The 25266-nt window shown below is 44.7% G+C and overlaps 1 protein-coding gene across 1 annotated transcript in view; it reads left to right on the top strand.

Moving 5' to 3' along the window:
* The window catches only part of FAM124A (family with sequence similarity 124A), a 61104-nt gene extending 45637 nt beyond the window's left edge, over nt 1-15467 (top strand). The window contains 1 exon segment of the mRNA XM_011988795.1: nt 11661-15467. Within this exon segment, the coding sequence (XP_011844185.1) occupies nt 11661-12467 (807 nt within the window). The 3' untranslated portion in view covers nt 12468-15467.
* The last annotated feature ends 9799 nt before the right edge of the window (nt 15468-25266 follow it).

The following is a 25266-nucleotide window of genomic DNA, read 5'->3' as shown; positions in this document are numbered from 1 at the left end:
GCAGAGAGAAGGCCAAAGAAGAGAAAGAACAGGACTTGTTGCATCTGAACCCTTAGCTCCACTTATCCTGTCGCCCAGCTGCATTCCTGCAGTTGTGGACATCCCCCAGTTCATTAAATCTCTTTTCTTAATAGTGTGAGTTGGGTTTCTGTCCTTGACAAACAAAAGAGTTAAACAGTCTTAGGGGACAAATTCAGTTCTGACATCTTTCCTTTGAAAGGGCAATGGAAAGGAGCAATGAGAACGGCTGAAGAAATAACAGGACCAAGGAGGAAGTTTCCAGAACTTGGTCAGTTCTGAATCTGTTACAGAAACCACAAAAGAGGCTGCTGTGTGTCCCTCCTTGTTGGGACACCCCCTGGCCAGAATTGCTGTCTGTGTGCAACCTCAGTCAGCTAGAAAAGCAACACCAAACTGTTGGAAATGATATAATTACCTCCTTAATGGACACTTAATCCCAGAAAAATTTAGAATAGAAATAATACAGTAAAAATACATTATATTAACATATTTTGTGGTAGCTGAGAAACAATTTGGTCATGTTTGGTATTTTAAGAATTTGTTGTGTTTTAGAGAATTTGACCTATTAAGACAAGAGGTCAACCTTGTGATTCCAATTTAAAATGTAGTTTATAATTGATTTAGATTTGTACTTTTAAGTTAAGGGATATGAGAGCAAAGTTTTAGTAAATTTGTAACATTGGAACAGTTAAGAGGATCTAACTGTCACCATGTTTGTATGTTGAATTGATTAGATTTACAAGAGTTACTTAAATACTTTAAAGATTTTGTTTATTAATGAGACCCCTGAACTACTTAAAAAGAAAATCAAAACATTGAATGTATAAATGAAGTTTAAGACGTTAAAGGAAATTAAGCTACATAGCCCTTTTAAAAACAATTGTTAATTGTTAACATTTGCTAGACTTAGTAATAGAATAAGATTTGTGAGTTGAACTCAATCAATTTAAGGGAAAATTGAGTTTGAAATTGGTAACTTTAATTAATTGAATGTTAATTTTTAAAAGCATTTTTTGATTCTTTTTCTGTACCCAAAACCAGATCAGAAAACCTACCTTGATATTCCAGAATTTTATCTGATTATGTAAACCCCCACCCTAGGTAACTTGTGGAGGGTTAGTTTAATCCCAGCCAGGACTACTTCAGGTATAGCCAGGATCCCAGGACCCAACTACTGTCCTGGGTGAGTTTAGAATCAGGGAGACAGTTCTGGGGGCCACTTCTCACCCACAGTGCTCCTGGAGATGTCCTGTTTACTCTGGGCTCTTCCAGATCCTGTGGACATGGGGTTCTGGCCTGTCTCTTTGAAGGCCCTTTGCAACTCTAGGGTGGGCCCAGCCTGAATCAGAAACCCCAGACCCAGATCATCCTCTAACCTTAAGGGTCCCCAGCAGGTTAAGAGGCTGGTACTTCTTCAGGCAAATAGCCCACTGACTACGTACAAGGTTGCTGCCGTATCTGAAAATGCAAACTTGAGATAACTCATTACTTACAATGTACTTGCATCCCATCTTGTCTCTGGAGAAGATGCTTAGTTACTTGATATATTCTTTGAACATCTATCAGGTTGTCCTGTCTTTAGGTCCTTTTGTTTCTACATTTGTGTCTCAAATACTATGCACTTCAAAGATGGGAATTTTTTTAAATTTATAATGTTCTTACTTGCTTTTTACCACTCAAGAAAGCCCACACAGAATTCTGGCTGGGAGAGCACCTAAGGACTGCTGCTTTGCAGATAATAGAATAGCCACAGTGAGTTTTTGACCTATTCTTGGCATGAATCTTACTAACCCACAAAACTTTGAGGTGTCCTAAATTCTATTTGCTGAGAAGAGGCATTGTTAGTACAAGGCTAATCTCAGCAATCAACGTTTTCCCCCCTTAGGCAGATTTATGGAAAAGATTAGATCTATAGTTACTCTTTAAAATCTACAATGGCCATGATGTCCATGTATTCTGAGGAAGGCTGGATGGGCCGTTTGTTCAGCCTGAGTCTTTGTCCTGTGGGTGGTTAGTTGATCTCTTCTGATGTAGGCAGCCTGTGTTTTTGGCATAAGCATTACAAATATATCCAATAGTTCTCTGTTTTAAGTGAGCTAACAGATAATACTGCAAAAGCAAACTTATGTAAGCCATAGAGATGGGTGGAACTGATGAGGATTCAAGGCTAAAAAGCAAGTTTTGTTATTTAAACAGATCTGCAGATAAGAACAAAATAAAAATTTATTGAGAGGGAAATGTGGCAGTGGAAATTCATCCTCTGGAATTTCCATTATCCATATCATTTTCCAGACAGAGGTTAATTGAAAGGACAAGTTCAGCCTACTTTAGCCAAGATAATTGCATACAAAGAGGGGGAAATGTGAATGCTAAAGGAATTAAGATAGTAGGGATAAGACAGAAGGGAACAGAACGCTCCTGTGTGCTGGGCCGCCTCTCCCACTAGCTTTCTCACTGCACATTAGACAGGGCACGGTTCTTTTAGGTCTCCATTTTTACAGCTTTCCACAATCACAGATTTTTGGATTTGGGAGGTTGCAAGAGTTTAGTTCACAGAGAGTAACAAAGGGCATTTTTAAGTTTTGAAGAGTATATAGTCATGAAAATATAAGGTCATTCAGAATAAAATAATTTCAGTAGCCATAAAAGTAGATATGGGCCCCAGAGCAAGAGAAGTAAAGCCAGCTAGGCAGAAGGGAAAATCAGAAAGTTGGCCCTTGTCTGGCTGCACATTCATTCAGATCACCTGGGGAGCCTTTCAACTGATGCCTGGGACCCACCCCGAGATTCTGTTTCAGTTGCTGTGGAGCGTTTTTTGTTGTTGTTGTTGTTGTTGTCTTTTAAAGCTTCCTGGGTGATTCTTATGTGCAACCAGGATTGCATAGTACTGACCCACATAATACAATAAATTCTGCTCTCATTTCTGTTCCTCTTGGCATGATTTCATGACAATCTCAGTCTTGAGAATGCTGCCAGTATCGTTCCTGGCAAATACGTGTATTCACTGATTCTAGTGATGGTGTGGGTGGCCAGAGTGGAGGATGGTTAGGTGGGGACTGTGACGCCCAGCTGCAGTCTGGGCAGTAATATAACCTCGCCAAGTCCAGTGGAAGGTCTTGAGAGTGTTGAGGAGACCTGACTCACTGGTGTTACCACAGTTTAGGCGTGGATCCTTTTCTGACGTGGTCAGCTAGCTCAGCCTTGCCGTAGCACTGCTTTTGAGTTTTCGTAATCCATTTTTATTATGTCAAGTAGTAGGGGCTCACTTTTCTCTGAATTAGTGATTGGAGTCCAGGCCAAAAAGCAAAAACAGTGATGAGTATCTCACACTTAAAGTTCAGAGAATCTCCAGCTGTGAGACCAGCCACTTCCCTCTTCAAAGCAGGCTGGGTGGCCCAGTTCAGCAAAACCAGAATATCCTTTTCCCCTACCTTCTTACAAGGAAGTTGGGGTCACATGAGGTCAGTAGGCTGGCTTTGGGGGCACACCTCCCCTCTGCTCCCTACCAAATCAAGAGTCCCCAAACCACATTCCCCTCCTGCCCTGATTGTCTCTTGTCTTTATCATTCAGAGCCACTGAATGGCCAAAACTTGATGCTGCAGGCCTGGGCCCTAAGAAAGCAGCAGGAGGGAGATGGCCGGGCTAAGTGGGAAATAGACAGTGTCTATGCCTAGATGAAAGAGTGGGAAAATTGGTTTAGAAGTTTGTACAGAAAGCAATTGACAGGAGTCAACAAATTAAAGACCACAGGCCAAATCTGGCCCAGCACCTATTTTTGTAAATAAAGCTTTATACACACACACACACACACATACACCAGTTGAACCCCCAGATCAGCTACCTCTTCCCTTTCCCATCAGAAGGCCAAAGCTTACACTCTGGGAAGATGGACCAGGGACCTAGACCACAGGACACCAAGCACAGTCAAGGGTGGGAGTGCCATACTGGGCCCAGGAGGAAGAAGTGCAATTCTGTATTGCACTTCTGGGATTGCCAGGTTCCTAACAGCTGCCCAGGCAGGAGGCTGAGGGAATCCCCTCTGGGGAGAACTGGCAGGCTAGTGGCTGCCAAATCAGACAGCACAGATATTGAACATTTACATCATTGCACAGAGTTCTATAGACAGCACTGCTCTAAGAAATAAGACCTGGATAAGGGTAAATCTCTTTTTTTCCCCCCATTATAAGCTTTGTAGAATGAATGTATACTTTGTTTTTAAAACTCTGTTTACATATCAGTTTATAAAAATAAAAATTTAATTCAAAAAATGATAGGGAGGCCTTCCCGCAGAACTTAGACCCCCAGGTTTATGCAAGGGCATTATATTTTCATAATACAAAAGCTTAGCAGCAACTCTCACCTGGGGGCACTTGGCATCTCTTCTCCACCAGGGGACATTTGGCAGTGTCCCGAGGCAGTTTTGATTGTCACAACTGGGAGGTAGTGAGGGTGCTATTGGTATCTAGTGGATCGAGGTCAGGGATGCCGTTAAACGTCCTCACAGGACAGCTCTCCCAACAAGGAGCTAGCTAGCTAAAAATGTCAATTGTGCTGAGCTAGAGAAAACTGGGATTAAACTGAATCTCCAAGATTCCAGGCAGGCTCCCAAATAGATATGTATGCATGTAATTTTTCTTTTAATGAGACAGAGGCTTGCTATGTTGCCCGGGCTGGTCTCAAACTCCTGAGCTTAAGCGATCCTTCCACCTCAGCCTCCTGAATAGCTGAGACTACAGGCATGTAACACTGCGTTGGCTTAATTTTTTTTTTTTTTTTTAAACTTGAATCCTTTGGGCTAGAATGCAGTAATTAGCTAAACTTCAGTCCCACAAGCTAGCATTATACCCTCAGTGCAATCGAAAATTAAATTGGAGAATTGAACAAATTATCTGGATAATTCAAAAACAAAATACTCTATCTCTTGTTGTTCAAATAAAGTAAGAATGGGATTTTTAACCTAAGTTATTGTTAATCATTTCTGTCAACTCCTCCTGGTCATTGAACTATACCACAGGATATTTCTCTCTTGAAATTTCTTAAAATCAGTGATGCTTAATGAAACTCTGATGATCCTTTGTTAATATAAAAATCAGTTCTGTCTACTCCTGTGTTTTACAGCCAATGGGCAGGGTAATTCACAAATTACACCAAAAGTAAATTATATGGGGAAAGATGCAGAACTTATACAAAGAGAAAGCTTGCACCCGGGCATGATATTCTTTCAAGTTTTACAGATTCTATCATTAGATTTGTTGGTACCAGCTCCGGGTCCTCAGCTGTCACTTTGATTTTCTGTTGTTCCTCCTTAAGTGAATAGCTTTTTAATATACATCAGATCAATATCCAGGTTGTTTCCTAGAACTTCTAGGTGCCCAGCCCTTTTCTGTTTATTAATAGTATCTCCTGTGATCCTTGCCACATTTTCCCCAGAGTCGCTGCTGACACGGGTTGAGTGTCCCTTCTCTGAAATGCTTGGGATCAGAAGTGATTAAGATTTCAGATTTTTTTGGATTTTGGAGTATTTACATTATACTTATCACTTGAGCATTGGAAATCCAAAATCCAAAATGCTTCAGTGAGCATTCCTTTGAGCATCATGTCAGCACTCAAAAGGCTTCAGATTTTGAAGCATTTTGGATTTCGGATTTTGGATTAGGAATACTCAACCAGTATTAAACAAAGCTAGTTCCTGAGGCAACTACTCAGATTTTTTTATTTGAAAAGTTGCTCTTTATCATTAGATGTAGCTACTGCTTTTCCCGAAAATATCAGAGTCCTCATAACTTTTTTCTGTTAAAATCAAATAATATTTACTGGTATTTATGACTTATGATATATAGGTATATGCTTACACATGTATAAGTACCTTAAAATTACCTTAAGTTATTTTAGAAGATATGTATTTGTATCTCACATGTGTTTTTGTATTTATTCACTCAGGAATGTATTGAGTGCTTGCTATGTACAAAACTGAACATTTGTTTAAACACATAATTGCAGGGTCAGACATCAAGCAACCCAGTTTCTAAAAGCCTCACAGAACTAAGTGAAGATATAACAATTAACCCAGTTCCTCTAGATATATCAATGTCTTTTATTTGTTGAGGTAATTTGTAAGCTCAGGTTCAGCTGAGAATGACAGGGACCTAAAGAATCGTGGCTTAATCAAGAGTGGCTTATTTTCTCTCCTACTTGTGGTCATCCACAGTACTCAGGAATCCTGGTTCACAATGGCTACTGGATGCAGTAGCAAAAAGTTTTTAAAATAGAGCAAGGGGCCAGGCATGATGGCTCATGCCTGAAATCCCAGTGCTTTGGGAGGCCAAGGCAGGAGGATCACCTGAGGCCAGGAATTCAACAACGGTCTGGGAAACATAGCCAGACCCTGTATCTACCAGAAAAAAAAAAAAAAAAAAAAAAAATTGGCTGAGCATAGTATCACATGCCTTTAGCTCTAGCTACTCAGGCAGCTGCGGCAGGAGGATCACATGAGCCCAGGAGTTTGAGGCTGCAATAAGCTATGATCGTGCCACTGCACTCCAGCCTGGGTAATAGAAGGAGGCCCTATCTCTAAAGAAATAAAGAAATAAACCAGAGCACAATAAGTACCAGCCTTAAAGGAAAAAAGATAAATGACTTTAAAAAGAACTTCTGTTCATGAAAAGACAGCAATAAGAGAACAAAAAGGTAAGCCATAAACTGGCTGATATTTTTTTGCAATGCATATATCTAAGAAAGGTGTTAAATCCAGAATATGCATAAAGAGCAGGCATGTCTCAAAACAGAATGCCTAAATAGCCCATAAACATCTCATAAGATGCTCAATATCATCACTCATCAGGGAAATGCAAATTAACAACATGATGAAATGCCATTACCCATCAGAATGGCTAAAATTAAAAAGAATTACAATGCCAAATGCTGGTGAGGATGTGGAGCAACTGGAATACTTATACATTCCTGGTAGAATTCTATATCGATGCAACCAATTTGGGAAACTAACAGTATCTATTAAAGCTGCAAACATGCTCTGTGGCCCAGTATTTCCACTCCTAGGAATATGCCCAAGAGAAATGAGTGCATGTTGTTCACCAAATGAGGGCAGGTGGCCACATGAGGCTTCACAGCAGCACCTTGAATTTTGTCTCTGAAGATGGCAGGTGTTCTCTAAGTGCACAGACACTGGGAGCACCATGTAAAGTCGTGGAGATACAGACGAGCATGAGGTGTTTGGGAGCATGGTAGTTGTAAACTGCTAGAGCACATGGGTTAGGATTCTAGAAAGACACAAGGCTGAAGGGGTAGGCTGGGTCTTGTAGAATTTGCCAAGGAGTGGGTTTTGCCAAGGGGCTTGTTCAGGTTTGGCTTTCAGAAAGATCACTCAAGAGGTGTGCGGGGTGAAGCTGGGGAGGCTAAGTAACTCTTGGCAGGAAGCCTTTGGGGGTACTAAGTATCACTTTGCTGCCATTTTACTGATTTCAGGGAATACGTACTATCACTTTACCCGAAATTATACTACCTGCCATTCTGTGCGGAGAATGGAGTTGGTATGTTGCTGTAACTGATGATTTTCCAGAAAGCCTTCTATTTCCATAATGGCGACAGGAAAAGGAAGGTAGACAGATGACAGTCCAGCAAGCATTTGCTCAACCGCCATCCTGTCTAGCTGAGCATCTCTTTGACAACTTTCAAACTTTCTGCCTAAAACATCACTGATTTTACAAAACATGTGCAGGCTTTGTCCATTCTTAGAGTGAACTTTGCCCTTTTCGTCCAAATCCTCTTCCTGTACCGACCATTCCAAAAAGAAAACACAGGCTTTGCCCATGGCCAGCATCCTTAGTGAGTATATGAAAACCACCCAAAGGAGAAGGAAAGGAAAAGCAAAACACGGTATTTTTCTTTAGAGCAAGACTCTGATTTCTCAATGTGAACCCATTGCCCAATTTTCTTGAGACAGCCCCAAATTTGTGTTAGTCTCTGTGTTAAAATGACCATTGTGGGCTCATTACACAGCAGACATTGTCACACTGCTCATGTTTCTGCCAAGGGAAAAACAAGAGAAAATGATCTTACTGGGAAAGAGGAGGTGCGAGGCTGAGGGTAAAGTCCCTGATCGTGAACAAATCATGAGACTCTGCCAGGGTTCCTGGGGGAGGGGCAGAATCACCTTTACTAGTGATTTAAGAAGAAAAGATTCTTATCAAAAAGATACCTGCACTCATATGTTTATCACAGCACTATCCACAGTAGGAAAGATATGGAATCAACCTAAGTATCCAGTGGATGACTGGAAAAAAAAAAGTGGTATATATAGCATGGAATACTCCTTAACTATAAAAAGGAATGAAATCACATCTTTTACAGCCATATGGTTAGAACTGGAGGTCATTACCTTAAGTGAAATAACTCAGAAACAGAAAGTCAAATACCACATGTTCTCATTTAGAAGTGAGACCTAAACAATGGGTACACATGGACATACAGAGTAGAGTAAGAGACACTGGAGCCTCCACAGGGTGGGATGGTGGGAGGGTAAGCGGGGGTGAGGGCTGAAAATTACCTATTGGGTGCGCTGTTCACTATTTGGGTGATGGGTACACTAAAAGCCCAGTCTACCCAACAGTATGCAATATATGCATGTAAGAAATCTGCACTTGTACTAAATCTAAAAAAGTAAACAAAGAGAAAGAATTGGCCAGGCATGGTGGCTCACACCTGTAATCCCAGCACTTTGGGAGGCCGAGGCAGGCAGATCATGAGATCAGGAGATGGAGACCATCCTGGCTAACACGGTGAAACCCGGTTTCTACTAAAAACACAAAAAATTAGACAGGCATGGTGGCAGGTGCCTGTAGTTCCAGCTACTTGGGAGGCTGAGGCAGGAGAATCACTTGAACCCAGGAGGTGGAGGTTGCAGTGAGCCGAGATTGTGCCACTGCACTCTAGCCTGAGTGACAGAGCAAGACTCCCGTCTCAAAAAAAAAAAAAAAAAAAAAAAAGAGAGAGAGAAAGGATTCTATCCATGTGGCAGGGAATGAGCCTCTTGACACCCAGATCCTTGAAAAGGATGCTTTGGCTCAGTGGTCCACTGCAGACCCCTTTGCTTCCCCAACTGCAAACTGCACTCAAAGGTGCAGGAAAAACTTTTGGATCAGTTACTGAATTCCAATCTTTTGGTGACTTTAGGGACATAACCAAATTTCCCGGGCTGGTTGCCTTCAGCACATTAATTTATGTGACACTATTCTGTTCCTTAAATGTCCTTAAATAGAAAGAAGGGAGCTTCTGAATTCCAGGGAGGCAGCTAGCCTGTACTGCTTCGAAGAGAAAGAAAGGAACCAGTACATCGCTGCTGTCACTTGGAGCAGCTCAGGAGGGCAGCCCCTAAGAGCTGAAAGCCAGGGAGAGGCTTCCATGTGAGGAGGATTCAGGTTCCTGTTTCACTCTAAAAAGGTCCACTGAGGAGAAGTCTCTGGAAACATCTAAAGTAACTCCCTCTTAGCCTCTGGTGCTTCTGGTCAGCAGGCAAGCACACAAGAGAGGCCAGAGATGAAACCACCACCAGGGGAACCACACTTAAAGGAGCTCCAACCTTCACAGGTGCAAGTTCTCTTTATATCCAACAAGACCCCACTTTTAGAAAGTGACCCCTCTGCCACTGGACAGAGCCAGGGAATACCACCAGATCTGCCCAGCAAACCGTGCAGGCATATTAGCTCCAGGCCTCAGGAGGGATGTGGAGGCTCCTCAGCCACCTGGTGCCTCCTGCTGCCGCCCAGGAGTCCTGCTGTTATTCACAGTGCCATGCCAGCCTCAAATTCCGCCCACCCAGCAGGCAGCTCCACCGCGCACGTGGGCACCCTCCAGTGAAAAAGACCAGGTACCATCTCTCTTCAAAGCAGCAGAATGTAAGGTTTATCTGGATTCCTACCTTCATCATGTGGTAAAAATAAGAGAGTACAGATAGATTTCTGTTAAACAAGCACAGTCATGAAAATCTCTGCGAAACTGCACAATGTTCATCCTCCATCACTTGTGCCTGATTTTAAGCCAAATTGAACAGTCCCCTATTCCCTGACAGTGGGAAGATTTAAGACGTCCCCTGGCATTCCTTGCATGGGAACCTTGACCTTTTGCTCCTCATAAAGCAATAACCACAAAGGCTTCCTTTCTCAGGCAGATTCAGACTGCAAAATTTTTCACCAAGTGCATGTTCTCAAATAAGACTTTGAAGACAGAAGTTACAAGGTGATGCATACTTATGAAGAAAGAAAATGACATCAGGGCACCCAAGGGAATTGGCTTTTGGAAAAAATAAGATAGACATTTGAATTAATCAACATTATCCCCCCGCCCCCGGAAACAACCTCTGTACCTAAGGACTTCTTTCCCTAGCCTCATGACTTATTTTCTCTTTTATTCAGCCAATTCAAATGATTAAGAAAATGGGTTCGTTTCCCCAGCTGCCACCCAGCTGTGACACCTCTCAGGCCTTTTGGGGCCGGGCCGCTCCTTACCCCATCCCAAAGGGGAGACTCTTCATTCCTGCTGGATGCCAGGAGAGAGCCCTGGAGAGAGTAAACCCCAGTTAGAACTCTTTTCTTATTTCAGGGATTTGTAAATCAGATACTATTAATATATACTAAGTCAAGCCAGACCGACTGTCCTGAAACCCATTATTTAATTGAAACCTTGGATGCATAGTAAGGCTGGCCTTGGGTTCTGGCCTGTAGGCCTGGACACAGACCAGAGAGAGAACCTGAGAGAAGTAGACCCTGGTGCAAACGCGCATTGGAAGAGAGGGCTCCAGTTCTGCGCAACAGAAACGGGTTACTGGTGAGCTGCAGTGAGGGCTGGGGAGGGCTGCTGGACCAGAAGGACAGGCTAGGATATGACAGGGCAAAGCTTCTCATCCAACCCCTGCAGGATCCGCAGGATCACTCAGCAAGTGGCAGCTCCCTTTCGTGTACATGGTTCCTGAAAGGCATCGTATATAGAGAAATCAGTAGTTACAGCAACAAGTAGATAAATGCTAACCCCAATAGCCCCTCACTCCTGGAGGATTTACTGTCTGGAACCATGGACCACCCTACCCTAAGACTGTGTCCTGGCTGTCTGTCATGCATGTACTAGAATCACATCCCATGTGGATCTGGTCTGAAATTGTCTGTGCATAGCGCATCCTGATCACTTCTGTCCTCTATTTCCAAACAGTGTCTATCAATCAGGTGGGCACATTGTGATTCTTTCGTTGGAAGGAAACAAACCTTGCAATCATTCTTTCTGCATTTTGTGATAATTCTTATCTCTGTTATCCTGCTCAGCCAGGCCCGTGTTCTTTTTGCCAATTTGTTGAGCGCAATGGGCATGTGTGCTTTAAAAAGTATTCTGTGTTGTGATAAGGAGCTGAATCTCCTCCTAGCCTCGGAGATGGCTCCTCAGACTGAAAAGTCTGTCTGGTGCTCCTCAAAGCTCTGCTACCTCTGTCTTTGCTCTGGAGATTGCAGAGCTGGTAATGCTGGTAATGCTTTATTGCCATGACATTGCCAGGAGCTTCCAATGACTGGTAACTGTGTTTCCTGATGCATTTAACAATTCCCATCCTGCACTAATGTGATCTGCCTTCCCCACACAGGCACACAGGGTGCATAAGAAGTTTCCTAAACCTGGCAGAGCGCATCATTCCTCCCAGAAGAAACGTCATTCCACTCCTTTGCCGAGCACTGCTGTACCAACCCATACACCTGGCAGCAGCCAGCAATCCCCGCTCAACAGTCCTCACCCGGGGCCCATCCGGACAGGCCTGCCTCCTGGGCACCAGCAGGAATTTGCCGGACGAGCCAACAGCACCCCCAACCCTCCCTGGTCTTTCCAGAGAAGCAAGTCTTTGTTTTGTTTGCCCACGGGAGGCCCCTCCCCGGCCTCCTTAGCTGAGCCACAGTGGTTTTCAAACACAGGTGCTCCAGGGCACAGGGCATCAGAGTGGAGGCATGGCCACCTCCTCTCCATTGATGACCTAGAGGGGGCCCAGGAGACAGATGTGGACACAGGCCTGCGGCTCTCCTCCTCGGACCTGTCTGTGGTCTCTGCATATTCTGCGCCCAGTAGATTCTGCAGCACAGTGGAGACACCCCTCCCCTCCGAAAGATGCAGCAGCCACTGGGCAGCTCACAAGGATTCCAGGGAGGGACCACTGCCCGCTGTCAGCAGGGTGACCACAGAGACCTCCTGGGCTTCCCTCCCTTTCTTCACCAAAAGGTCTTCCAGCTCCTCAGCGTCAGCTGGTGCTGCTCCCCCAGCTCCCAGCACTTCCACCCTCACAGACTCCTCCCCACAGCTCCCATGCGATACCCCCAAAGTCAAGCAGACTGATGGAGATGTGCCACCACCCCCAGGGTCGGCTGGCCCCGGGGATAATGACATGGAGGAATTCTACATCTGAATGCCCTCTGCTCTTGTTCTCAAAACACACAAACTCAGACACATAGACTCAGGCCACACTGCCCCTCTGGCTGCTGAGCGCACCGCATTCTTCATGATCCATTTCCCAGGAGCTGTAGCACATTTGCCTACCACCCACTTTTATCTGGGGGGTGGTGTATCTCTAGGAACACAGCAGAAAAATAGTGGCATTTTTATGCAAATAAATTCTCAACAAACTTGTCATAAAATATATTTTTTGAGTATTCAACATTTGAGATACGGTTTAGAGGGTTTATACAATTTAAATGGCTTATATAATTATTTGAAATGAAAAGAAAACCTAGTCAGCCAGAACCAATTTGGCCATTTTTCCATGGTATGAAGGAAAATCAATTAAGGCCAAAATATTGAATGTGGGAGAGATACTAAGTGACTTGTATGAGGCATTACTGCATAATAACGTAACGCACACCTTACTGGATTCTCCATATATATTTACATTACCAGAGAACAGTGGCCCTAGGGATGTTTAAGCACTGCTTATAGTGGAAAAAGTCAGCTTGAGAAGTAAACATATATCAGACTACAAGTAATTCCTCACCTTGAAGCCGTGCAGCGCCTAAAACTCTGGATTTATACAAAAGTTGCTAATGTGTTTTATAAAGATTTAGCATGAGTAACAGACTCTTGGTGCATTTAAAATATGTGAATTCCAGAAAGTAGATTTGCATACACCTTTTCAACAGCACATTTCACTGGAATGGATGAAGGGCTTCAGAAGACCACCCCACTACCTGAATTTATTTGGATCACTGAGGAAGAGCATTTGTTGGGATTACAGAATTACAGGCCATTAGACATCATGGGCAGGTAGGCTTAAGATTCTTCAACTTTCAAAAACCACAGTCTAAGGGCTATATTCAAATGACAGAGCCACACCGTCTACTGCTTTCTACAGTGACCATGCTGGGTCACACATCCTATGTTTCTCGTTTTTCAGTGATTCGGAACATTTTAGCCAGCATTTTGATTGCACAGATTAATAATACTGTTCTCTCCCAAACGGGAAACTGTACATGAAACGCTCTCCTGAACAAACACCAGTGCACTGCCAGCCTCACATGACTGCATGGGAGCTTTAATTAACACTAGAACTGGAGCCCAACGACCTTGGCTTTTCCTGCCTGTTATCTGCTACTGTCACAGTTCGAATGGCATTTGAATCTCACCTCCCTCTCACCCCAGTAAGGGTATGTTTGTTTACAGCTCCAACCTCAGCAATGCCAAAGGCTGGCATCGGGGGCAGTGCCAAGCTGTCCCTGGATACTATTTTACCTTTGAGGAAGAAGAGCATGGGTTTGCCAAGCTCAATTCCCAGGCTGGTGCTCCTTGAATTAATCATGGCACAGTGTTCATCTCTCTGGAAATGCCCACGCCAGCCCAGACACAGCCTCAGAGTCCTTTCCAACACAACCCTCCAGGCAGCAGTTACCAACCATCAGCCTTCAGCTGAAGCTTCAAGTCTTTGCCATCCTTGTAATGAGAGCCTTAGGTCTTGCCCCAAGCATTCTGGATTCTCCAACACTCAGAATTGTAATATTGTGCTTTAATTCAAATTTTTAAAAATGTATAGTCTACTAATTCAGGACAAGGGGTAAGCAAACTTTTTCTGAAAAGGGCTAGATAATAAGTATTTTAGGCTTTGCCAGTCATATGGTCTCTGTTGAAGCTACTCAACTCTGCCACTGTAGTTTGAAAGCAGCTATGGGTAATATGTTATTGAACGGGAGTGACTGAGTTCCAATAAAGTTTTATTATTTATTTATTTATTTTGAGACGGGGTCTTGCTCTGTTGCCCATGCTGGAGTGCAATGGCACAATCTCAGCTCACTGCAACCTCTGCCTACTGAGTTCAAGCAATTCTCCTGCCTCAGCCTCCCAAGTAGCTGCGAGTACAGGTGCACACCACCATGCCCTGCTAATTTTTTGTATTTTTAGTAGAGATGGAATTTCACCATGTTGGCCAGGCTGGTCTCGAACTCCTGACTTCGTGATCCGCCCACCTTGGCCTCCCAAAGTACTGGGATTACAGGCATGAGCCACTGTTCCCAGCCAATAAAACTTTATTTACAAGAACAGCTGGTGGGCCAGATTTGGCCCAAGGGTCATAGCTTATTATCCCTTGAGCCAGTCTGCTGCCTGAGGTTGATTCAACATTCTCAGCTCCAGTCAACAACAAAAATTCTAAGTCTCCCGCCCACTGCTGCTGTGGTGTGTCATGCCAAGAAAATGGGCTACTCAGGTCAGACCAATGACTACAGAACCACAGGGCTCAGAACAGGAAAGAGCTTCTTTCTGCAGAGCTGATTCCTGGAAAGCCACCAGCACTCCACCTCCTGCCCAGAAATGTGATTCAGTCAATAGCTGATGATGAAAAGCAACCTGCAAACAACATTAGGGAGAAGGAGAAAAATAATTCAGGGGTGATGATACTGCCTCCCATGAACAGGGAAGCAAGTTCATCAGTAGCAAAAGTCAGTGAGGCAAAAAAAAAAAAAAAAGGGCTAACGGCCGAGGGCTAGCTCCTTCTCCCTAATCAGTGTCCTTATTTCAGTATGCTCACATGCTCACCTAGGACTGCTTTAGAATGCAACTCTGGCCCCCACCCTTTCCCAATGACCCACCCTCATCACAGTCCAGTCTACCAAACTGAGTGACCCCAAAGGACATCATAGACAGCATTTGAAAGCAAGAAATGCAGAATGTTCCCACAGCATCAGGTGAGCAGGGAGAGGATACCTACTGCAGACTGCATGGAAATGGCAGTCCCTCCACGGAGAGGGACTCACAGGAACACATTTACCAAAGCCTTCCCTTCCATTTCTGGCCGTTCCAATAGCATCTTTCTCGTCCGGAAGGGCTCCCAATACTGTCTGGAGGATCCTGACTCATTTGGAGTATTATCCTTGTAAAAGATGCTGGCACATTGTAGGTGCTCAATAAATGTGTTCAATGGAAAGATACTGAGGTTGTCTCCTAAATTACTCCTCTCTGTATGTATTAGGCTCTGTAGTGTAAGAAGTCTGGATTGTAGCCCTGGTTTTTTTAATCACTTAATGAAACCCTGTCTCTTGTTTCCTTGGCCATGCACTTCCTCCAGCATTACCAGGGAAGGGGGCGTGTTGGTAAGTGCTCTGGTTGAGTTATATCCCATCCCTCATTTGCCTCTTTTCCAAGTAAGATCCCCTCACCCCTAAATAACTGCTCACAGTCCCACTTTGGCCTACACTAACCACCACCTAGTGTCTGCTTTAAAGAGCAAATCTGTCTCTGTCTGTCCCCAACTGACCTGGCAAGTCCTACAGAAATCCACCTTGGGTCACATCAACTGGTTAAAAGGAGCATAAGAGGAACTGGTAGAAGCAGTGGGTGAAGCCACTGCAGAGACTTTTGTGACATGGGAGGGTTGACATGTGCTTGAATAAATCAAGTTTTAGTACTGGCTGCTCCTTGAGCCCCTGGGTCTGAGGGCAGGGGGACAGTCACAGCAGAGTGTATTAGACTGCACCACCCAGTGCATTCCCAGGTGAGACCACATGTTTACTTAGAATGAGCTCCTGGCCACAAATAAATCAGGAGAAATGCAGGTATCTTCCCATCTCCCTATTTTCTTTTCCTTTTTTTTTTTTTTAATACGGGGTACCACTGTCACCCAGGCTTAGTGCAGTGGCACAATCATGGCTCACTGCAGCCTCAACCTCCCAGGCTCAAGTGATCCTCCCACCTCAGTCTTCTGAGTAGCTGGGACTACAGATGCACAACTATGCCCCACTCATTTTTTATTTTTTTGTAGAGACAGAGTCTCACTATGTTGCCCAGGCTGGTCTCAAACACCTAAACTCTAACCATCGTCCCGCTGCAGCCTCCCAGAGTTCTGGGATTACAGGCATGAGACACAGTGCCCAGCCTATCTTTCTACTTTCTGTAGATGAACTAGTTCTCCAAACGGTCAACCAAGAGGCACCTGAATAGATACATGGAATTCCTGTAAGATTTTTAAGGGTAATAAAACCAACTGTGGACAGCTTCTCCCTCCTTATGCCCTCAGACCGGTATCAGCGACCAGTAATGACCAGTGCCGGGGTCTGAATTTCAGGAGAGCTGTAGGAATAGCTGAATAATCACCCTCTCCTCTGCCCCAGGCCACACGGCTCCACGTGCTCATCATTTGTAGGGTGCTGCTTCTCTTGCATTCCTGAGAAATACAATTGATCAGATACTGCAGAGCCTTCAGAAAATAGCATGAGACGCTGACATGAATAAATTGGGTTCTCAAGGGAAACACCTTTTGACACACTATTATTATAACAAATGGAACCATGAAGGGTCAGAAACCTGAATTTAAAGATTATATATAAGTACATTCTTCCACCTTTACCGAAGGCTTTTTCTAGTCTTGGGCGCAGAGGTCTATTTACAAAGTGGCTTTAAAAGATCTGATTTCCCTGAGTGAATAATGGAGGCGAACATGAATGGTAATGTCGGCAGGCTTGGGTCTTTTTAACAATTTCCATCTTAGAGGGGTGAGGACTGGTGTCCAGTGACGTTCCCACTATGAGGAGCAGCACACTCATTTCAGACTGAAGTCACTAGAACACGTGGTAAAGGCACAAAGACCCCTTCTGGGTCCCACTGACAACCTCTACAAACTGTTTGTGATGAGGGTGTCGCCTCCTGTTATCTGGGATGGTGGCGTAGAAAAATGGAGCTGTAGGCCAGGCACAGTGGCTCACACCTGTAATCCCAACACTTTGGGAGGCCGAGGTGGGTGAATCACTTGAGGTCAGGAGTTCAAGCTCAGCCTGGCTAACATGGTGAAACCCCGTTTCTACTAAAAATACAGAAATTAGCTGGGCATGGTGGTGCACACCTGTAATCCTAGCTACTTGGGAGGCTGAGGCAGGACAATCGTTTGAACCCAGGAGGCAAAGGTTGCAGTGAGCTGAGATCACGCCACTGCACTCCAGACTGAGTGACAAAGCAAGACTTCATCTCAAAAAAAAAGAAAGAAGGAAGGAAGGAAGGGAGGGAGGGAGGGAGGGAGGGAGGGAGGAAAGAAAAGAAAAGAAAGAAAGAAAAGAAAAGAAAAGAAAAGAAAAAAGAAAAAAAAGAAAAGAAAAAGAAAAGAAGAAAAAAGATGGCGCTGCTTCACTGTGCCCCACTGCCCTGTTCTGGCTGGGAGTGGTCCGTTGGAGACATTTGAAATATTGATCTTACCAGTTGAGCACCTGAAAGAAGCTGCCTGACTCCCTTAGGTCAGTCTTGCCCAGTCCCTAAAACTAAACTCAGAGCATTTTGGATTGGAGTCACTCTGAATGTGTGTGGCACAGTCTAAGAAATGGCCAGCCGGCTGAACAGAAACGCTTTCAAGCCAAATCACATCCCTGAAGGTGGCTGTGGGGAAGCTTTGGTGCCACCTGGTGGCTGCTGTGCCCAGGAGGGTCAGTGAGTACCCTTTTCGTTGAAGAAGCCTCCACCTGCATGAAGGGGAGGGAAGCACGTCACTTTATTATCCTGCATTTAATTTTCTATGCTGTTTATGTCTACAAAGGATTGAGGCAATTGAAGTTCCAAATGAAACAAGACAATGCAAATAGAAAAGCAGGCCCCCAAAAAGGAGCCTACAAATATGTCTACCATAAAGAAAAATGCAACTGCTGTAGGTAGTTGAATTTCCCGGAAGCCAGAGAGAAAAGGGAAAGATGAGTAGCTGTCTAGTTCTCATTTACGATTAAAGAATCTAGAAACACTGTCTTCTTTCATTGTAATTTAAGTTGCCTCAACACAGTTCCTCAGAAAAAAACAAGTTTTTCTTAGCACAGATTTCTAAAATCTCTTTCTCACCAGGGGATTTTCATTAGGGATTTTCTCTGTAGGGTTATAATTTGGTCCAAGTCTTGGGCTTTCGTGCTGGGGGAATGGAATCAGCAACACCTGGAGGAGACAGCGCACCCACAGCTTGTGGGTGAGGCTCCCTAGACATCCTTCTCCTTCCTGCCGCACTATGCAGCAAGGTGGGAATTTCTCTCTCAGCAGAAAGCCTGGAGGGCTGGGCTTCTCCATTGCTCTTGAGGCCGTATCTGCCAAGTTTAGAAACAGAAGGGCCAATAATAAGGTTCCGCTTTCCAAAGCTAACCTTGCCCCTATTCAACCAAGGCCAGAAGCCTCTATTACCTCCTCAGGTTTCCTCATCACATAAGATGTGTCACATCCTAATGAAGTAAGAAGCAAGAGGAGACTAAAAAGTAGGCTGGATCTACTGCCAGGGGCATAGCTCTTAGCAGTGGTCTGAAGACTGAAAATGCAGTCTGTCAGAACAGAGGAAACTGAGGCGCAGCGGGAGACTCCTCAACCTATTTCTACTCCAAGAGTTATGTTCCACTTCCTGCAAAATGAGCCTCCTGTGCCCGATATGAGCTAAATCACCTCATGCCAGGGCCTCTGAAATTCTCCTTGGCCATAAAGCTCCGTGGCTGTCTGGGCCTGTGTTCATCACCCGAGCTGGTTCTGCACTCCTGCAGTGACCTCTTTGGTCCTTTGGTCATTTCAGATCTCACTGCCCCCCACCCCTACAATGGCTTCCCAGGAGTGTTCCCTCTGGCCAGCTTTGCCCTTGCTTGAAACAGTGAACTGGCTGCAGCTGTGGAGGTGAGCACCCGGGCATCTGGCAGCAGGCTCAGGACTGTGACCCAACCACGTGTGGCCCTCCCAAGGAACTCTGCATGGCCACATTCTGTTCTGAGTCTAACCTCGCCTTTGCTCCCAAATTCAGTACACACTGGAGCTTTCCATTTGGTGGACACTGGCTTTCCTTTCCCATCCTGCATGGGCCTGGCCTCTCTTACACATTCAGCCACACTTTCCTGGGTGCTAGAGCTGAATGTTCAGCTTCCTGCAATATACCCGTGACTTGGGGTTTTCCCGTGGCGCCAAATCCACACCAAACCGCCACACAAATCTACACCAATAAGGATGTCGTCGACATCCTCTTCCTCCCCCTCCCCCTTCTCCTCCTTCTCTCCTTCCTCCCCCTCCTCCTTCTCCTCCTCCAACTCCTCCTCCCTTTTCTATCTCATCATTCACATTCGAAAATGAAGAGTGAAGCACCAAGATAGCCCAATGGAGAGAAGCAGGGCTTTGGAGTCACACGTATTGGACTTTGAATCCCACTGAGACTTGCTAGCTGTGTGACCCTAATCAAGCTATTCCATTTCTCACTCTTAGGTTCCCCATTTGCAAAGTGGGAGGAGTAGGGTGAGGTAAGTGAGGTACTCGCCTCAGGGGCAAAACTTAAGACAGTTCCCAAAACCTCATTCATTAAGATTAATATTATTTTTCAGCTCATAGAAGTAAGAAGTAAAACAGAGGATACTAGAGGCTGGGAAGGGCAGGGGGAAAGGAGGGACGGGGAGAGATTTGTTAAAGGATACAAAATTACAACTAGACAGGAGGAATAAATTCTTGTGTCCTGTATCACTGCAGGATGACTCCAGATAATATTACATAGTTTCAAATCACTGGGAGGGGGATATTGAATGATAAATGTTTGAGATGATAGATATGTTAATTACTCTGATCACTATAGATTATAGGGTTCCAAACATTACTACATACACTATGATATGTACAATTATTTGTCAGTTTAAAAATAAAAAACTAAAAAAAGAGATTATTAATAATAACATTTTAAGGAATGAAGCCTTCTTCATAGGGCCATTCTGAAGAATAAATGAGATCCAGAGGCAAAGCCTGGCACAATGAGCTGTCATTTCCACCTTCATAGTAGCAAAGGTTTTGAAGATAATGCTCCATGATGTTTATTCATGGTTTTTGGCATGGGAAAGAAGTGTAGCAATAGATATATCAGTAGCCTTAAAAATGCTCATGTCAGGTAGGGTGTGGTGGCTCACGCCTGTAATCCCAGCCTTTTGGGAGGCTGAGGCCAGCCAATCGCTTGAGCCTAGGAGTTTGAGACCAGCCTGGGCAACATGGTGAGAATTCATCTCTACTAAAAATTAAAAAAAAAAAAAAAAGGTAGCCAGGCGTCGTGGTGCATGCCTGTGGTCCCAGCTACTCGGAAGGCTGAGGTGAGAGGATCACCTGAGCCCCAGGAGGTCCAGGCTACAGTGAGCCTTGATCATGCCACTGCACTCCAGCCTGTGCAACAGAGTAAAACCCTATCTTTAAAAAACAAAAACAAAAACAAAAAGCTTATGTCTGGTAATTGAGTTTCTGGGAGACTATCCCAAGGAAGTTATCCAAAGCAGAGGTAAATACTTGTACACTTGTTTGTCACAGTACATTTATAAGAGCAAGCCACTGGGGATCAACCTGAATGTGCAGTACGTTCATAAGAAAGAAAAGTAAATGAGGTGCCCAGGAAATGGAATATTATACAAGCATGACAAATAATGCTTCAAAGCATGTTTTATAACAAAGGGAAAGCTTGACATAACTTTAAGCTTTGACACATCAGGATAGAATGTTAAATGTAATAAAATGCCCTTGACCATGTAAGATACTGTAGAAAAAATAGATTGTAAAGAAGTATGTCAAAGGAAGATGGCTTTTGCTTCTGGGTGGTAGAAGCATGGATGGTATCTCTTCTTTTTCATTTTCCTTTTTGAACTTGACATTTTATATGATAAACATTTATTAATTTTATAATTAAAAGGTAAAGATAGTAAAACTGGGCTGGGCACTGTGGCTTATGTCTATAATCCCAGCACTTAGGGAGGCTGAGGTACGAGGAGTTTGAGACCAGCCCGGGCAACAGAGTGAGACCCATCTCTACAAAAACTATTTAAAAACTGGCCAGGCATGGCGACGCACGCCTGTAGTCCCAGCTACTTGAGAGACTGAGGTAGGAGGATCACTTGAGCCCAGGAGTTTGAAGCTGCAGTAAGCTGTGATGGTACCACTACACTGCAGCCTGGGTGACAGGGTGAAACCCGGTCTAAAACAAAAACGAAAACCTGGAGAAACCCAGCCCCCTTTGAGTATTCTGTACCTTCACATCACATCACATCTGCCCCCTCCAGCTTGTTTGTCCTCTCCAGGTTTTGTGTGTTGTGTGTTTCTGCTCCTTCCTTCCCCTCCCACCCTACTTACACAGGTGGGATAAACTAGTGGTTAGAGCAAGAGTCTTCTAATCCTTAACCTGAACAAGTTCCTTAACCTTCTGTGACTCAGTCTCCTCATCTGTAAAGTGAGGACACTCTAATATTCCACATCTCGGCGTATTTGTCTTTGTGGTACAGAAACTGCCCTCGTGGGCCACTGTGGGCTGGGATGGTAAGGATGTTGGCAGTAGCACCACAAGAGACCAGAGGCCCATCCCCATCATCGCCTACCACATACTCCTTATAGAGTCTGCTGTGTCCCTATGCAGAGGAAGGGGTCCCTAGTTATGATTACAATGGAATTTTTCAATGACACACAGGATGATAGCTTCAAGTCAGAATTAATTTGGTTTAAAGAAAATGCAGAAGTATTTTTTGCACCCCTGATTTTGTTGCCTGAGAGTCATGTCCTGTACCCATTGTCATGATGAGCTGGGTTACCACTTTCCAAGGTTGTGGCCATAGACTCCGAACTGTCTCCTGGCCCCAGCATCAATCCACTCCTGTCCATCTGCACACAACTACCAATTATTTTTTAAAAGATCTTTGCACATCCTTCTGCTCAAGACCATCCTATGCTTCCCTCTTGCCAAGTAAAAAAGCCCTTTTCCCAGACACTCTCTCAAGGCCTTTGCTGCCTGGTCCCATCACCTTTGCTATCTCAGCACTCACTATTCCATGCTCCAGCCAAACGGGCTCTTAACTCTCCACCAAACATACCTTGGGCTCTCCCACCTTCGGGCCAAAGCTCAGGTTACTCCTGTAACTCACAGTCTGCCCATCAAACTCCTGCTGTCTAGCAAAGCCCAGTGCAAACACTGCCTCTTTCCGAAAGCCTGCCCAGCTATCCCTGCCAGAGCACACGTCCTCCTGCTAAAATTCATGAGGTCGTCCTTGACTCAGGACAAATCACAGGTTATTTAGACTTGTAGTGATTTAGGCATACGGCTTATCTACCCAGGCCAATTATAAACTAGTCCTTGGTCCAAAATAGGACCTGGATAAATACGATTTGAAGGAATGCATGTGTGAGTGGTTTATGTGCACAGGGAGGCCTCTCTGCTGCCTAGCAGATGTGTTTTTCATGATAAACCCCATTATCACATTCCTGTGTCAAGGTCCCTGCCCTGATCAGGCTGCTTATTTCATGATATTCAAATGTCCTGGAGGGTCAACAGGGAGAGATTATGCGCACAGAGGAAAATACATGAGGCCATTACTGAGCCTATTTGTGTCTACCTTAACCTCAGCCATTTGCTTTGTGTTTTGGTCCTGATCCTATTTGTCTTCATCCTTCCAGGCTGAAGAGTCCTGTCTTTTCAAGCCTGTCCATATGGAAATTTTCTCTCCCCCTTCCTCCCTTACCTCTTTTTAAATTTTAATTATTTTTTCCAGGCCTTCAAATGCCCTCATGATATATTTCTGAGTCACTCTATCCACACTCTCGTATGGATCCAGTTGTGTCTTGGTTCGGACCAAGACCGGGGCAAGGTTTGATCTCTGAAATGTTTCTTGTCTTTGCTGACATTAAGGCTAAAGACTGAGGGCATTTGCTTACAGAACCTTTTCCCAAACTAGAATTTACCCTCATTCCCCTACAGACATCCTATGTGTACATAGTTATTTTTAAACTTTTTACCCACAAAACTCTTGGCAAAAACACAAACTGAGTAGATTCCAAACCCAACTGGCTTGGAGCCACAGGTTTGAAAAGGAGCATTAGAATTGCTTGACTGCGCATGCTTGCTCTGTGTTTGAAGGTGAGAATTATAGCACTTCAAGATAGGGCTGGGAGTTCAGGTATTTGACCTGTTTTTTCGCCTCAGACTGGAAATCGTTTTCATTGTCACGTCCCAATTTTTTTCTCAGGATCGGTCTTCTGTACCTCTAAAGCCACATGTAGAACATAAACCAACAAATGGGGTCCTCCGGGAGTGGGGCTGGGGCTGGGGCTGTGCACCGAGATTCTCTCTGAGAGTGGGAACCACTCCTTGGAACTGCAGCTTCAGACTTTGTTATTTGCTTTGCATTTTCACCATATCCGTGCCCTCACTGTGCAATTGTCTAGTTCTTTTTAAAATCAAATGGAAACCAGCAGACTCCCCCACACTAGGTTTCCTGGGAAGTACGGTGCAATGCCCAGCATTTGGGAGCCAAAGGCTAACTGAGGCGGAGGGCGGTGGCCGGCCAGGTTCAAGGTGCGCGGCTACCTCTCTGTGCTCAAAGCTCTGGCCTTTCTTCTCAGTACCTCCACCGCTTTGAGGCCACCTTCCTTGGAGGCTGGTCAGACCTCAGGGAGATAGGCATGCCCCAACCTGTCCCAGGGCAAGAGGCACCATGGGACCACCTGAAAGTATTCAGTGAAGAGCCTCCCTACAAGACAGTTGCAGCAGGGGCTCGCCGGGCAGCCACAGCCCAGTAGGAAAACATATAAGTAAAGAAACAAAGGGAGGAGAGAAGGTGAGAGAATCTGTGAATTGGATCATGCCGCTATCCTGCTTAAAGTCCTTCAGCGGCTTACCATTGGCCTTGAACTAAAAATACAAATGTCTGTGCAGAGGCCACAAAGCCCTACATGACCCAGCCATTCCATCTACACCCAGCCTTGTCTCCTTGTCTCTCGCCCCCTCTGCTTTGTTCTCTATCTCCCGGTATCACCAAACTTCTTGCATTTCAGCAAACACTCTGCAAGACCTTTCCATGTGCAGTTCCCTCAGCCAGGGATGCCCTTCTCCTTTCTTTGCCCATAGCCACTTCTTACTCCTCCTGTCGCTGTTTCAGTGCCATCTCTTCTAAAAGGCCTTCACTGACCATCTATCTTTATCTGCGTACCTATCCATCTGCCTACCCACAAGCATCCCTTCCCTCTATTCTTTTTTTTTTTTTGAAAGGGAGTTTTGCTCTTGGCTACTCCAGCCCAGGCTGGAGTGCAGTGGTGTGATCTTGGCTCACAGCAACCTCTGCCTCCCGGATTCAAGTGATTCTCCTGCCTCAGGCTCCCGAGTAGCTGGGATTACAGGCATGCACCACCACGCCTGGTTAATTTTGTATTTTTAATAGAGATGGGGTTTCTCCATATTGGTCAGGCTGGTCTCGAACTCCCCACCTCAGGTGATCCACCAGCTTCAGCTTCCCAAAGTGCTGGGATTACAGGTGTGAGCCACCGTACCTGGCCTTTTTTTTTCTTTTCTTTTCTTTTTTTTGACACAGTCTCACTCTGTCATACAGTGGCGCAATCTTGACTCACTGCAACCTCCACTCCCAGGTTCAAGTGATTCTCCTGCCTCAGCCTCTCGAGTAGCTGGGATTAAAGGCACACACCACAATACCCAGTTAATTTTTCATCTTCTTAGTAAAGACAGGGTTTCACCATGTTGCCCAGGCTGGTCTCAAACTCCTGAGCTCAGGCAATCCACCTGCCTTGGCCTCCCAAAGTGCTAGGATTACAACCATGAACCACTATGCCCCTTCCCTCCGTTCTTTTTATTCTCCAGCTCAGCCTCTACTCTTTTTTCCTTTGTGATTATAATCTATAAATATATATATTTGTATCTGGCATTATTTTTTATCTGACACCCTGACTACAATACTTTTCATGACAGCAGAGGTTACCTCTAACTTACACACCATTGTCTT

Source organism: Mandrillus leucophaeus, unplaced genomic scaffold (assembly GCF_000951045.1).
Source record: "Mandrillus leucophaeus isolate KB7577 unplaced genomic scaffold, Mleu.le_1.0 Scaffold338, whole genome shotgun sequence".
NCBI lineage: Eukaryota > Metazoa > Chordata > Mammalia > Primates > Cercopithecidae > Mandrillus > Mandrillus leucophaeus.
Note: the sequence above shows the minus strand (reverse complement) of the source record. Positions and strands in the feature narration are given on the sequence as shown.